Below are 13,424 nucleotides of genomic sequence, written 5' to 3' on the forward strand. Positions count from 1 at the left end.
CGGGGGGCTCCCCGGGGCAGGCTGGGGCGCTGCGCTGCCCCTGGCCCGGCTCCTCCTCCTCCCTCCTCCTCCTCCCCCTCCCCGCCTGGCTCGTGCTGCGCTGGCCGGGTCAGGTGCCCCGTGCCCGCCTGCCCTTGAAGAGCCCGCTCCTCTGTCTAAGTTTGGGCGTGGAGGCTGGGCAGTGTGGAGGCTTTTATTTATCTTGTGGGTTTTTTTTATCTGCTGCAGTTTAGTCCTCTTGCCCCGGGAAGGCTTTGACATGCTCCCTGGCTTTGGCGACACATAGGGGGTGCATGTGCACCTCCTGCGCTTGGCAGCGTATCCCCTGTGAAAAGGTGCCCCGACACTGCTGACAGCTTGCCACTGACTCTGGGGATGATCCCAAATCGCCGCTGGCAGCTGATGCCCGCTCACCATCCCCTCCTTCCCGCCACCTACATGGCTGGCAATTCCTGCGGGCAGTGCCCAATCGCCACTGGCCAACACTGCTGGCAGCGTCTGTGGGTGACACCCCATCCCCCCTGCTGCTGACAGTGCCGTGGCTGCCTACAGAAGCTCACTGCCACCGTGCTGTCACTGCCAACAGAGTCACTGCTGCCTGCGGGACCTCGCCATGCCCCCACCCAGCCTCCAGGGGCCCTGGACACAGTGCCTCTTTGTGGGTAGAAATCACCCCCCTCCCGAAGGAAATGTGTCCCAAAGAGCTTCCAGGTTCCAAGCTGGGGCTCCTGGGTGCAGAGGCTAGGAGGAGGGGAAGTCAGGCAGTACTTTTGGTACTTCCCCTGGCATGGGCAACTCGTGTCTCCTAAGTCTGGGGCGGCACCCGCAGAAGCTGCCAGCAGGGGCAGGGGGGGCGGAGCTGGCGAACTCCCTCTGATGCCACTGGCGGTGTCGGCAGTGGGGACAGCCCTGTTTGGGAGGGCATATGCTCCCCAGTGCCCCTCCTACCAGTTGCCTATGTCCCCTGGCCTTGGGGAGACTTCCCCCACTGCTGCTGCTGCTGCTTCCTCAGACTGGGGTCACCTCGATTCTGGTTACGGTGCAGGGGAAATACCATAATCACCACATTGGTTTTCCCAGGGACAGGGGATAACCACTGTTCTGGCATGGGTTAGTACCCAGGCAGAGGTAATGTATAGTTACTCTTCCACTTTCATTTCCAGTGGGAAGATCTTGGCTTTACGGCCCATGGGTGGGCAATTATTTTGGGCAGAAGGCTGCTTACTGAGTTTTGGCAAGCCATTGAGGGCCACATGACAGGCAGCCAAGGGAAGATAAATATTAATTTTCTAAATTTTTTAGAGGCCCCGCGGGCTGGATGGAATGGCCTGGTGGCCACCCCTGAAAGTTTACACCCACTTTATGGAACTGGGAGACTCCTTCCTATCTTGCTCCTGCAGCCATACTGCTGAGGGCAAGCAAACCCTGGGGGTATCCAAAATGCAAGCCTCTGGCGTTGGTCCTGCACGTAGGATGCCCACCAAATGATTTGGGAACATCTAAAGGCCCAGGTGGGGGTGGAAGATGTTTGCTGGTAGCAGGGCTACATATGGTTCTTGAATGACTCATGGATTTGGAATTGCTTTGGCTGATTTGGCTTGAAATATGAAAAATTTCCTAAAAAACCCCCAAACAAAATTCTGGTTACGGTGCAGGGGAGAGGGAGGGTCTGGAGGCCAGAATGCATGGATTGCAGGGGAAATGTCCATCTCTAGACATGAAGCCCCTTAGTTTTAATGTTGACATTCTGATGGGGATACTTATTTGTCTAAAATGGACTCTTGGGATTGCAAGTACCTCTAAGGTACTGTTTGTTGCTTAGCCTCCAGCCCACAGAACCGTGTCATTTGGCCCCTGGGGTTCCCCACAGGTCTAGAAATGTGGTGCCAGGGAGTGGTGGTAATTAATGCTGCTACTGTTTCCCTGCTGCCAAATTTCAAGGCCAGAGGCTGGGTGTTGTGGCTTTATTCACTAGATCTCTCTGGTATGTGGGGCCAGGGCGGCAGGCCTAAACCAGCATGCATGGAACTGAGGCCAGGGCAGCAGGACTAGTTCAACATGTTTGGGGCTACGGTGGCACTAATGGGGGTTGGGGTGGTGAGCCCAGTCTGGCACGTACAGGGTAGCTGCCTCGATTTAACGTGCAGGGCTAGGACTGGGACAGGGGACCCAGTCCAGCATAGACAGAACTGAGGCCACATGTCACATTGTGCCCATGCTTCATGTCTGCACTGGCTCAGGCCCACTAACTGTGGACTGATCCTGCACCACTCATTGGCCTGGAGCCCAAAAGGTTGGGTCCCACTGCTTTGAGAGAAGAAGTGTGATTGCCCACCACCCTAAAAATGTAGGCCTTGAGCCTATAAATACGTATGCATATGGAATGATTTTATACTGAGGAGCAATCCAGTTGATTTTTAACTGGTCTCTCTATGCATATGTACTTTCAGCATTGCTCTCTTATCTGTGAGCAGCATTTTAGTAACTGAAAGCATTTTGGTGGGTCACCATCCTGTCTCTATTTAGGATAACATTTTGATAACACTTTAGACTCTGTCTTCGTTATATAGTAAGAACTGAAATTAATTTGTCTTCTGAGTCTTGTTTAATCTCCCAAACTCCTGGGGCTTACACAGTGAAGCAGCATTAGTTTTGCCCTAGGATGTGAGCTGTGTAGCATGCTGGGAAATTAATTATAAGGGATCCCAAGTTCTTGGACCTGAGCTTGCCAAGCTTTGGGCACTCCAGGTATTAAACCTGCTCTTCACTGTTATTAAATTCATCTGCTTTTAAGTGCAATTACAGCTAAATACTGTGTCAGTTCCTGGATTTGTTAACATAAAAATCAAATTTAAATTACAGTATCATGTATATATTGAGCTCTGATTCAGTGAAGAGCATGTACCAACTGGATTAAGACTAATTTTCCCCTTCCCTTATCCACAAATTATGAAGAATCCTTCAGATTAAAACAAGTTATTTTTCAGTAATTTATCCTGAAACAGTACGATGGTTTCCTTTATGAAATTGAAGGCAGCATAACATAAGCATTTGCATTAAGAGAACATTAGGGTTGTGTGTGCTGTATATCTTCCAGTGCAGAGGCACGGTATGACACCACTGTCTTAATGCAGGCACACTTATAACTAATTTTCAGAAGATGTGATATATTTCAGCCCTTAAATTATTTCAGGTTTTGTTACAACTTTAGCATGGTTTTTGGAGTGCATATGTGCTAAGCAGGGAACCGTGAAATTCTGAAAGCAGGAAGTCCAACGAGTGGTGACTCTTAGGGTTAGATCCAGCAGACAAGTTTTGGCTTCTAAATGGTCAGGAACAGCACATTAGCCGTTTAATTTTGCGGTGCAGGTTGGAGGAGAAATCCCCTGATAGAGACTCAGGGGATTCTCTGGTTTCTAGTATGTATATACTGTATTCCTATTTATGTTTTGAAAAAGAATAGACAAAATTGTTATTGGTATAAAACCAGAATTAGTGAGATCAGTGTCTGACCCTCAAGTTTTTTATGAAACGTCCAGTAGTAAGTTAATTTTAATTGTTTTAAAAAAGGAATGTGTGTTTTGTGTATATAGCGCAAATGGAAGCTGAAGAAATAAATTATGTATGGGTGTTTAAATGCCATACACATTTTCATGAGACAACATTTATAAAGAGTATGACCAAAATTTTTTCAACTGCCTGAAACTATGCATCTGTAGCCTGTTATTCAGCGCACAAATGTACGTCTGTTTTTTTCAGAGATTTTCTCAGTTATTTCCATTGACTTGAAGGCTAATCTTCCTTGAAAAATATAGTTCCCTGTTTTAAAGCTTAAGATGCAAACAAAACATGAAGCAACTAGTTTTAAAAGTCTGTTCTAGGGTGGAATTCCTGAAGTTTGAGCCTAGAACTTTTATAGCACCCTCCACTATTTAAAGCAGTAGCAGACAATTATTTCAGGCGGAGGGCTGCTTACTGAGTTTTGGCAAGCCATCGAGGGGCACATGACAGGCAGCCAGGGGCAGATAAATATTAATTTTCTAAATTTTTAGGGGTCCCGCAGGCCAGATAGAATGGCTTGGTGTGCTGCATCTGGCCTGCGGGCCGCATTTTGCACACCCCTGGTTTAAAGTGTCCAAGGTAAGACTGGTATGCTAGAATTCGAGGTAAGGTATTCATGAATGTAAACTGTTTTATTATTTTAAAATCCCCTTTCTGTATGCCACGGTTTGCTTCATTGAATAATTTTAAACAATATTTTGTTTTAAGAAAGCTGGTGTGGGGTCCTGTATTCTTCACTGGTCAGCAATTTCCAAAAGAAGGAACCATAGGAATCTGTATAGTTGGACTTGCTAAAGTAAGCATGCACACTTTGAAAGTTGTCTCTGTACCTATATATCTTCATAGAAGAGTTTTCTATAATATCCATCACTGTAAATTCAGATGTGTTCCACACATAAGATATTTTAAAAGCTATGTTTCAATTCCAAGTAAGTCTAGTTTATTGTAAAGTAAAATAATGCAAATATTGTGATTTATTATTTTTGTTGGTAGTCACTTCTGGCTTAAGGACTGTCCTTTTAAGAAGGGAGTAGGTGTGGTAAGATGATCTGTTTGTAGAATGAATATGTGCCAGTCTAGGAAAGAACAGCTCTAAAGAAGGAATTATAGTTGTTTTGAGAGCACAGAAGGAATTAACTAACTCATGCTACCTGAGCACTGTAAAGAGATTATTACTCAACTCCCCAGTGTAATGAGATTATTATACATGTATATGTCTCATGTTTGCTTTCTTTATCATATACTGATAAAGAGTAAGTCCTTGGGCAGGCATTACATTTGGAGTGTTAAATATGCCTTTTAGCATTATCAAGAGTGAGTGTAAAACCATTAAAGTGCTTTGTAGCAAGAAGAACAATATGTCACAAAATGTTACTTTTTTCTAACAGCACTTTTAGCAGTGCAGCAATTTCTAGCACCATGTTTAATGCTTTTATGGTAACACATTGCACTACGTGTTGTATGTTACCTTACATAGTTCAGTCCTCCAGCATCCCAGAAGGCTTTGCTTCTCACCGCCCTCCCCCAGCTCAAGGGAATCTGTCTGTGACTGACAGTGAAGTCTACTGGCCCAGGGAGTCAGAGCTGAGTGCACACATGGCCATGTTGCTCAGGGCTACATTTGTTCACGAGCAAAATAAAATCCTTCCCAATCCACTTAATAGGGGATTTTGAGATGTTCCGAGAGGACTGCCCAATTGGAGTTGACTGCTGATAGATTCTCAAATCCAGCAGCTTTACTTAAAACTAGTCCTTTTCCATCATCCAAAAACACAGCATGAATCTCCCCCCTCTAAACCTGTTGTGCATTACAAATAGCTGAGTCATATTGTCATCTCTGGTTTTACGTACAAGCCCAGCAAGGGCACTGAGAAAGAACGTGTGGGCAGTTGATTCTGTATGTAAGTACTCAAAGGTCGGCTGAGCTTGGCTTAGGGCTGCTGTAATTGTTAAAGGCCATGGATGGAGCAACAAGGACTGTTAAATACCACTCCTGAAACCAAAGCAGAGTTCTGTTAAGCATTGTTTGCCAAGGGCTGTGCTGTGGGTGGCTTTGTACTGTATGTTGTACAATGTAATGAGCCAAGGCCTAACCGGGGCTGATTCAGTCTCAGACCCTGATTGAAGGTAGTCAGACAATAAAGCTGAGTCATCCCTCAAGGAGAGGTCCCACCCACGCTGGCGAGGTAAGCTCACACCACACTGTGGAGAGCTTACAGCCAGGAGATGTGCATGAAAAATACATGCACATCTTGCTGTAAGTACATGTCTGACATGAAAAGTACATGTCTTTATGTTCTTGCAAGGCCTGGAGTTGGGGGTGGCACCACCAGATCTGCTAGGCCCGTATGTTGAGCTCAAGTAGAAAAGCCTCTGCAAAGTTGGCAATGCGTTCCCCTTGCTCATGACTTCCCGCAGGTTGGCAAAGAGGATGATGTACAGCGCTAGCACCTGCTTGTACCTCCCAGCACTGCCTCTCCCACTGCTACTCCCAATGTTGTCCAAATTGGGTTGGTGACAGACCATTTTCAAGCTTTTTTATGGAGATGGCATCTTGCCTCTCTATTATGAAGGGTGCTCTTCTGCTGATGGCCTATCCCACAAGTGTGGGGGCCAATTCAGTGGATATCTCTGTGAAGGTAGCCTGGCGTATCCTGAAGTTCTGATTCAACTATTCACCCCAGGTCCTCAAGATGATGCACTCCCAGCAATCAGTGCTTGTGTCATATGCCCCAGAGCAGGTCTGTAAGTAGTTTGGGCCAGCATAGTGTTCATCATGGCATCATTCTTATTGACCAGGTAGTTGGTGGGGGCTGGCAAATGGGGAACAGAGCTTGAGGACAGGTGTGGCTAGGACTTTGGTTGTGCCTGCATAACCATTCATTTCCTTCCTTTCTATCTTCCTCATATGCCATCTTTTTCACCAAATACTCATGGCTGCTTATAATAAGAAAATGCAATAACTTAAAACAGGGCTTTGGTGAGTCTCAAGAGGGATGAAGTTCCACAGCCAAAAAGCAACCGAGGAGAATGACCTCCCATGTATTTTTGCCAAACAGACTTGATGTATTGATGGTATTGTAGGGTCATTAAGGGCCTTATAGATCAAATCCAGCATTGTGAATTGTGCCCGAAAAGCTGTTGGGAACCAATGCAGACTCTGGAGCACCAGGATTATATGGTCCTAGAAACCCACCCCTTTCAGAAGGCAAACTACTGCATTGTGCACTATCTGAAACTTATGGATGGTTTTCAAGAATAGCTGTATGCAGTAGTCTAACCTTGAGGTTATATACAGCCTTCTGACTATAGCTTTCTCACTAGATGGAGTTGGTGAAAAGGATTCCTAGCCACAGCTACCACCCAAAGATCCAAGTACTGCAGAGGATCCAGGAGTACCCAAAGGAGCTTCCCAGGCTGTTGCTTAGCAGGAGCTGAACAAACATGCTGAAGAAGCAGTGGCAGACCTTGATTCTGCTCGCAGGTATACACCATGTACCTGGATCATCGATTCATAGATTGTAAGGGGCTAGAAGGGACCTCGCAAGATCATCAGGCCCAGCCCCCCTGCACTTGGCAGGAAAGACAACTGGAGTCAGGTGACCCCAGTGACATGACTGTCCAGTCTCCTCTTGAAGATTTCCAGGGTAGGTGATTGCACCACCTCTGGAGGGAGTTCATCAGAAGACTCAGGGTTCCACTCTAGGCTGGGAGAATGATTGGTGAGCAGGGCTCCTGGTTTTCTCTGATAACACGCCCCCCCCCCCAACTTTTTTTTCAGGTTTAAAAAAAAGTAATCCAAAATCCACATTTTTCCATGATCAAAACGAAACACCATTATATATACATGTGTGTCTGTGTGTATGTATATGTGTATATATGTATATACTCATATAAATATTACTGGTGTTTTATTTTGATCACAGAAAAAAGTGGATTTTGGGTTACATTTTTTTTAAACCTGAACATTGGGGATATTTTTTTTTTATCAGAGAAAACAGGGGTCCTTGTCAATGATCTTTTGGGAGTAGAAATGGACCAGGGGATCCATACCTCTGCACTCCCAGGCCAAGGGAGAGAGGAGTTCCTGGGGAAGGGGAAGAACCCTGGGTAAGCACGGTCTCTGGGCAGCCAGCCATAGCAGAGGTGCTCTGCTCTGTGCTCAGCTGTCCTTGGGACCCTCTGGAGATGTCCACAAAGCACTCTGGGATCTCAGCACGTAGGTCCTGTGGCTGTGGACCATTAACAATATATGCTCTCTGTGTGCCCTGAAGTGCTCTAGACAACTCATCACATGAACAACTGCACATACGTACCATGCCATGTTTTTGCGGCGCTACGAATTTCCCAAAAATTCTTAGTGTTTCAAATGAATGCCTGTCCATACCTTTAAAGTTTACCCTATTTTCCTTTTCTTCCAAGTGTAAGTTGCTTGGCAGGTAATTGTAACAATACTGATAGGAATTCTTCCATAGAACTTGCTTGTATGCACATTATATTGTATTTTCTAATGTGAATAAGCCATTGACACAGTTAAATATTTCTTCTGCATCATAGCAAAAAGCACCAATTCAAGTGAAATTCAGTCCCCTGTAAATTGTTCTCTATTATCGCTTGAGTGCAGAAATTAATCTTCTTAGGATATAAACCGGAAGTCTTTTAAAACCATTTTCTCTCTAGGTCATGGCAATGTACCATATTGGCATTCTCCATTTTCATCTTACTTATTTCAAGAGAAGGGGAGTGCAAGAGAGTATCCTGATGTTCTGTACACATGTTCTGATTTTTTTTAAAGGGGCTTAGATCAATTGTGTTTCAGTATTTCTAATATTCTGCATGAGCTCTTGACGTTAAACAGCTCATCTGTTAAACAGTAAAGCAAGCTAATAACCACAAATAACTATTTCTTTACACATGAAAACTAATGTCTTTTAGCAAGCAGAACTTTGACACAGATGTAAAGATAACAGTAGTGCAAAGCATTACTATTGTTATCTGTCTGGGAGAGATTTACAAACTGTCTTCAGGACTGCCAGTTGTTTTTTCGATACCACATCTGAACTTAGTTACCTGTCTATTATATACTGAGTCTCCATCATTTTCATAAGTGCCACTGGAATCAATTGATGATGCTGCCAAGAGTGGGGATCAGTTTGGGATCAAGCCAGGCAAACAAAGTCAAATGAAAATGCAATTTAAAATGATATCACTATAGTATAATAATTTTCTCTTTAAAGTTTGTCTCATTTCAGTCATATGGGTGTATTCTTTTCTTGTATTAAGTTTGAGCCTTCTAATTCAGTTTCCCTTTCCTTCTCACCTATATACTTTGTTTGATAAAGCCACTGTTTGTTTTTTCTCCTCATAAAAGTAAACATTTTCAAACTTTGTTGGGTTAAGCTCTTAAGTGCATTTTAGGCTCCTGGCAGATATCCCACTTAGGATGTGATTAACTGCTTAATCAGGCCTCATGTAGTAACTCAGCTACATATTAATGCAATTAATGGTGTGATAAAACAAGGGATAAGCCACCGTGTTCTGATACAAAGTATGTGCAAGAACATTGTGGCTAGTTCCTGTCACTCCTGAAATTGCACTTGTGGCCAGGCTGATCAGGGCTCTCAGCTTTGGGAGCACGTAAGAGCCCTAGTCTCCCATGCTCTCCTGAAGCTGGAAATGCTGGACTGCTGCCCCCAGCATCCAGGGTTTTTTTCTGTTTGTTTTTAGTCTTTGGGCTTTTTCCATTGAGAAGCATCTGGTCGGCAGTTTGTTTAGCGGTGATATAATGATGTTTCATAGTTACATAGTTGTTAGGGTTGAACCTTTGGTGGGTCATTGCTTAGTTTATATATTGTCACCTCTGCCTTTTTACTATTATGTATCATATCAGTTCACTGGGCATTTTCTGTGTTCTTCTGTGATTGCTGACAATGAGCTCCTCACCTGTAGTGATGGTATTTGCAAAAAAAGAAAGGGCCTAGTGTCACCTGTAGTCTTTGTATAAACCAGCAATTTGCAGACTGAGGTCTGGGATGTAATCCTTACATTGACATGAAATTATGCAGGTAGTCCCTTTGAGTACAGTTGGAATAAACAGCTTAGTTCAAAGTGTCTAAGGACTTGTTTATATGGGAATATTAACTTATGCCATTTGTGTCACTGAGCACAGAGCAGCTCCCTATTGTGGGGGTGTATAATCCCCCTCACTTTATGCTTTGCTCCATATGGGAAAGGAGAGGAAAATCCCTTTTGTGCTTGGTGCAGAGAAATATTTTCTCCTTGTTATGGGCTCCCTGCTGGGGATGGGCAAGCTCCCTCAGCTTGGCTTTGCTCAGTGTGGCAAGGAATACTAGGAGGATTCCCTTATGGGAAGTTACACATACACATTTTCCAGCAACAGTAAAATGTCCCCATTTTCCAATACTTAAATATGCACATTAATATTCTTTCTACTTATTCAGTAGTTGCAGAAGTCAACCTCTTGTGTCCCACTGCACAGGATAAGAATAAAACCCTTGCTATAGTCATTCATGCTTGTCTACTCTGTCAACTTATTTAAGGCTGATTTCTGATTCTTTTTGCTTGAATTGCCGGTCCCAGTCACTGCTGGCTTGATGTGGACTTCCCTTCCAACTCTTCTTTGGATCTTTTTCCTCTGCCATGGCTTCAGACTCATTCCATACACACATTCTTGGTTTGAGTGACATTCTCATCAGACAAACCAAACTCTACTTCCTACTTCAGCAGCATTGTCTTCAGGCTAAAACCTGGGCTTCACCGACTGACATAGTCAGCCATGTGATTCAAGCAGTCTATTTGTCTTGTTTATGGAGTGACAGCTGCTCCTTCTGGTGAAATCCAAGTTACTGGCAGCCAGCCAGCTCCTTATTACTGTCTAGAAATGACACTTCAGCATCACTAGGAAAGTGTGTCTGTATCCTATGCCCACCTTTCCCCCAGAATAGGGGAGCAGGACCTATGCTAACTGGTTACTTCATACATATCAGTCTTGACTGCCTTCCTTAGCACCTTAATTTTATCTTTCCTTACAGGAATTGTCAATTTTTTACTTCAGGAGGTATAATTACTATTTGGAAGCTATAAATGACAAATTCCTCTATCACCCTAAGGACTCAGCTCTACAGTTGCCTATGCAATGTTACACTTTTTTTTTCTTTTGATATTCTCTTTGAAATTGTGTTCCCTTTGCTAATCCATTTAGCATCTCACTCCTACAGAGATTTGTATACTTTTCATTTTGCATTGATTGACATTTGCTCAATTTTTGGTCAGTCTTTACCAAGCTGAAGATATACTCTGTGTATGTTGAAAAATTGCAGTGCTGATTCCCGAATGCTTATAAAGGAAAGATGACTTTAGTGAGCTTGTGGGGGTTGAAACAGGATTGGAGTTGCCTGGTATGTTGGCTACTAATTAAAAAAAAAAGGCAGGAGACAGACCGATGGCTCAGTTTTTATTGTTAACACCCAGGCTAAGGACAGAAATTGCACATAAACTGATATAAGTGATCAGAAACTGGTTCAAATATGTAACACAGTACACAAACCACTTTCAAAATGGCCGAAACTGGTTTAACATAAACCTAGATAAATGTAGTATCAGACTTAACTGATTTAGGTTAAATCAGTTTATTGAACTTCTGTCCTAGATCCCCTCCAGATTTAAGTTAACTCACAGTCCCTCAGCATCCCAGGATGCTTTGTGCCTCCCAGAAAATCTCCCTTTGCAGCGTTGGTGGGCTATATTTGGCCCAAGCTGTCTGCTCCAGCCCAGCAGGAAGGAATGCTCTAGCACCCCCCGGCTGCTGGCCTGGATCAATGCAGGGATGTGGCTGCATTTCCAGAATAAAAAGTGAATGTGTGTTCAGTTGCTTATCAGTTCAATCTACACACCTTAGATTAACCTGGGAAGATTGAATCAGTTCAGCTTCAGGCTTTTTGTGTTTTAGGGCTAAGTACAGTCAAGATGCACAGTTATCTCAGTGCCTGTCAAGCTTCCCATTATAGTGAAACACCAGTTCTTATGAGCATGTTTGCATGGGAGGGCCAACAGGGGGTCACACTTGGATTCCCACCCAGATTCCCTCGCTTCAGCCTGCATGTATATACATGTGATTCAGCAAATTTCTCCTTATTGGCTAATTCATAATTCTCTTTGTGCTGCTGAGTTCCTGGGAGCTAGACAGAACCAGTTCTTCTGTGTTCCGTGGATGTGCATTGTTAGCTGGGATTTGTGTCCTTCTGAAATTGATGGGGTTTTTTCTTTTTTAAATCAGGCAGGAGGTAAGGTAAATTTGCTAAGATCATAAATGAGGAGGAAGAAAAGAAGATGGTGATAAAAAGCCTCTTTCTTAGTGTGAAGTCAGGCAGAAGGCAGGGTAAACTAACTAAATCAGAGATGCATTGCGCTGCTTATGAGAGGTTTCATAAGCAGCGGGACCATTTTATGGTGTTCTCTAACAAGGCTGCTTTTTTCCCCCTTAACATATTTAAAAAACTTAACAAAGGCACAGTGCAAACTGTGTTTCATACATTTGGTTACATAAATCACAACTATGCTATCATTCTCATTCTGAAAACATAATATCCTCTGAGCCCTCTTGCAAATCCTTCTTGAAGGTGGTTTCTGTCTGGGTCTCTGTTAGCTGCCTCCTAGAATATGTTATTTTCTGAGAGCTCCACGCCAGCTGTTGCGGCAGGGCGTTGGGGTTAGGTTACAAGGCGGGGGAGGACAGGAAGGCTCATGGGGGTCAGTGAGGCATATGGGCCAGTGTTCTAAGGTTTTGATATTTGGGGAGGGGAAAAGCAAATGTGGGTCGGTATTGCTGGTTTTGAAGGACATGTTGAGCGAGTTGAGGAAGGTTGTGATAGGGGAAGTGTCTTTACAGTGTGTGCGCCTCCCTGGGGCATGTAAGTGAGGAAGAAGCAAGTCTCTGCCTGTGAAAACTTTCCCTCTTTACTTAAGTAAGGAAATCCTGCAGGGAGCAAATGAACTTAAAAAGCAAATGCTTTAAAGAGGAGAAAAACTTCAAAAAGAAACACTGCACAATGCTAGACCTGGTTTTATCAACAGGGGGTGATCTCGTGGGGAACCTGCAAGTACACAGTAACCTGATAGTGACCATCACTTGGTAGAGTTCACTATCCAGCGAAGGGTGAGAAAAATATCTGGTGAGGCTACAGTGTTAGACTTCAGAAGGGCCAACTTTAGTAAACTTAGAAGCCTAGTTAGTGAGGTAGCGGAACTCAGGAGCATCGAGCAAATGGGGTCCAGGAGGGTTGGAGGTTTCTCAAGGCAGTGATCCTTGGGGCACAAAAGGAGTCTATCTCCTCCGCAGGAAAGGGGCTAAGGGGATAAAAAAGCCCCCTTGGCTGAACAGGGAGCTCCAGGAAAGACTGGAGTCAAAGAAAAAGATTTATAGGCAGTGGAAGCAGGGAGCAGTCACCAAGGAGGCATACACCTCCCTGCCGTGCTATTGCAGGGAGTCAGGCAGGCCTGGAGCTTGGGGTGGCTTCAACAATTAAGGACAACAAAACTCCTTTTACAGATACATAGTGAGCAAAAGGAAAGTGCAGAGTAACATAGGGCCCCTGCAGGACAAATCAGGTCAGTTTGTGGTTGACGCAGGGAAAAAGGCGGAGCTCTTCATTGAGTTCTTTGCTTCAGCATTCCTAAGCCCTGACCAAGACAATTCCCCCACCTTGAGCATAGACAGATGTTCAAAAGGCACCAGACCGCCAAAGGTTAGTGCTGACTTAGTTAAGGAGCACTTGGAAGGGCTGGATGGGTACAAGTCAGCTGGCCCAGATGACCTGCATCCATGGGTGCTGAAGGAATTGGCT

General features: G+C 44.4%; 1 protein-coding gene across 2 annotated transcripts in view; it reads left to right on the forward strand.

Annotated features, from left to right (window-relative positions):
• The first annotated feature begins 4,306 nt into the window (after positions 1-4,306).
• Positions 4,307-13,424, forward strand: part of PUDP (pseudouridine 5'-phosphatase) — a 106,090-nt gene continuing 96,972 nt past the window's right edge. The window contains exons 1-2 of one of the 2 annotated variants that reach the window (XM_025212960.1): positions 4,307-4,357; positions 6,886-7,045. In XM_025212960.1, the coding sequence (XP_025068745.1) occupies positions 7,006-7,045 (40 nt within the window). In that variant the 5' untranslated portion in view covers positions 4,307-4,357; positions 6,886-7,005. The remainder of the gene's footprint in view (positions 4,358-6,885; positions 7,046-13,424) is intronic. The other variant, XM_025212961.1, reaches the window with a different exon arrangement.

This window comes from Alligator sinensis, unplaced genomic scaffold (assembly GCF_000455745.1).
Source record: "Alligator sinensis unplaced genomic scaffold, ASM45574v1 scaffold956_1, whole genome shotgun sequence".
In the NCBI taxonomy this organism is placed as follows: Eukaryota; Metazoa; Chordata; order Crocodylia; family Alligatoridae; genus Alligator; species Alligator sinensis.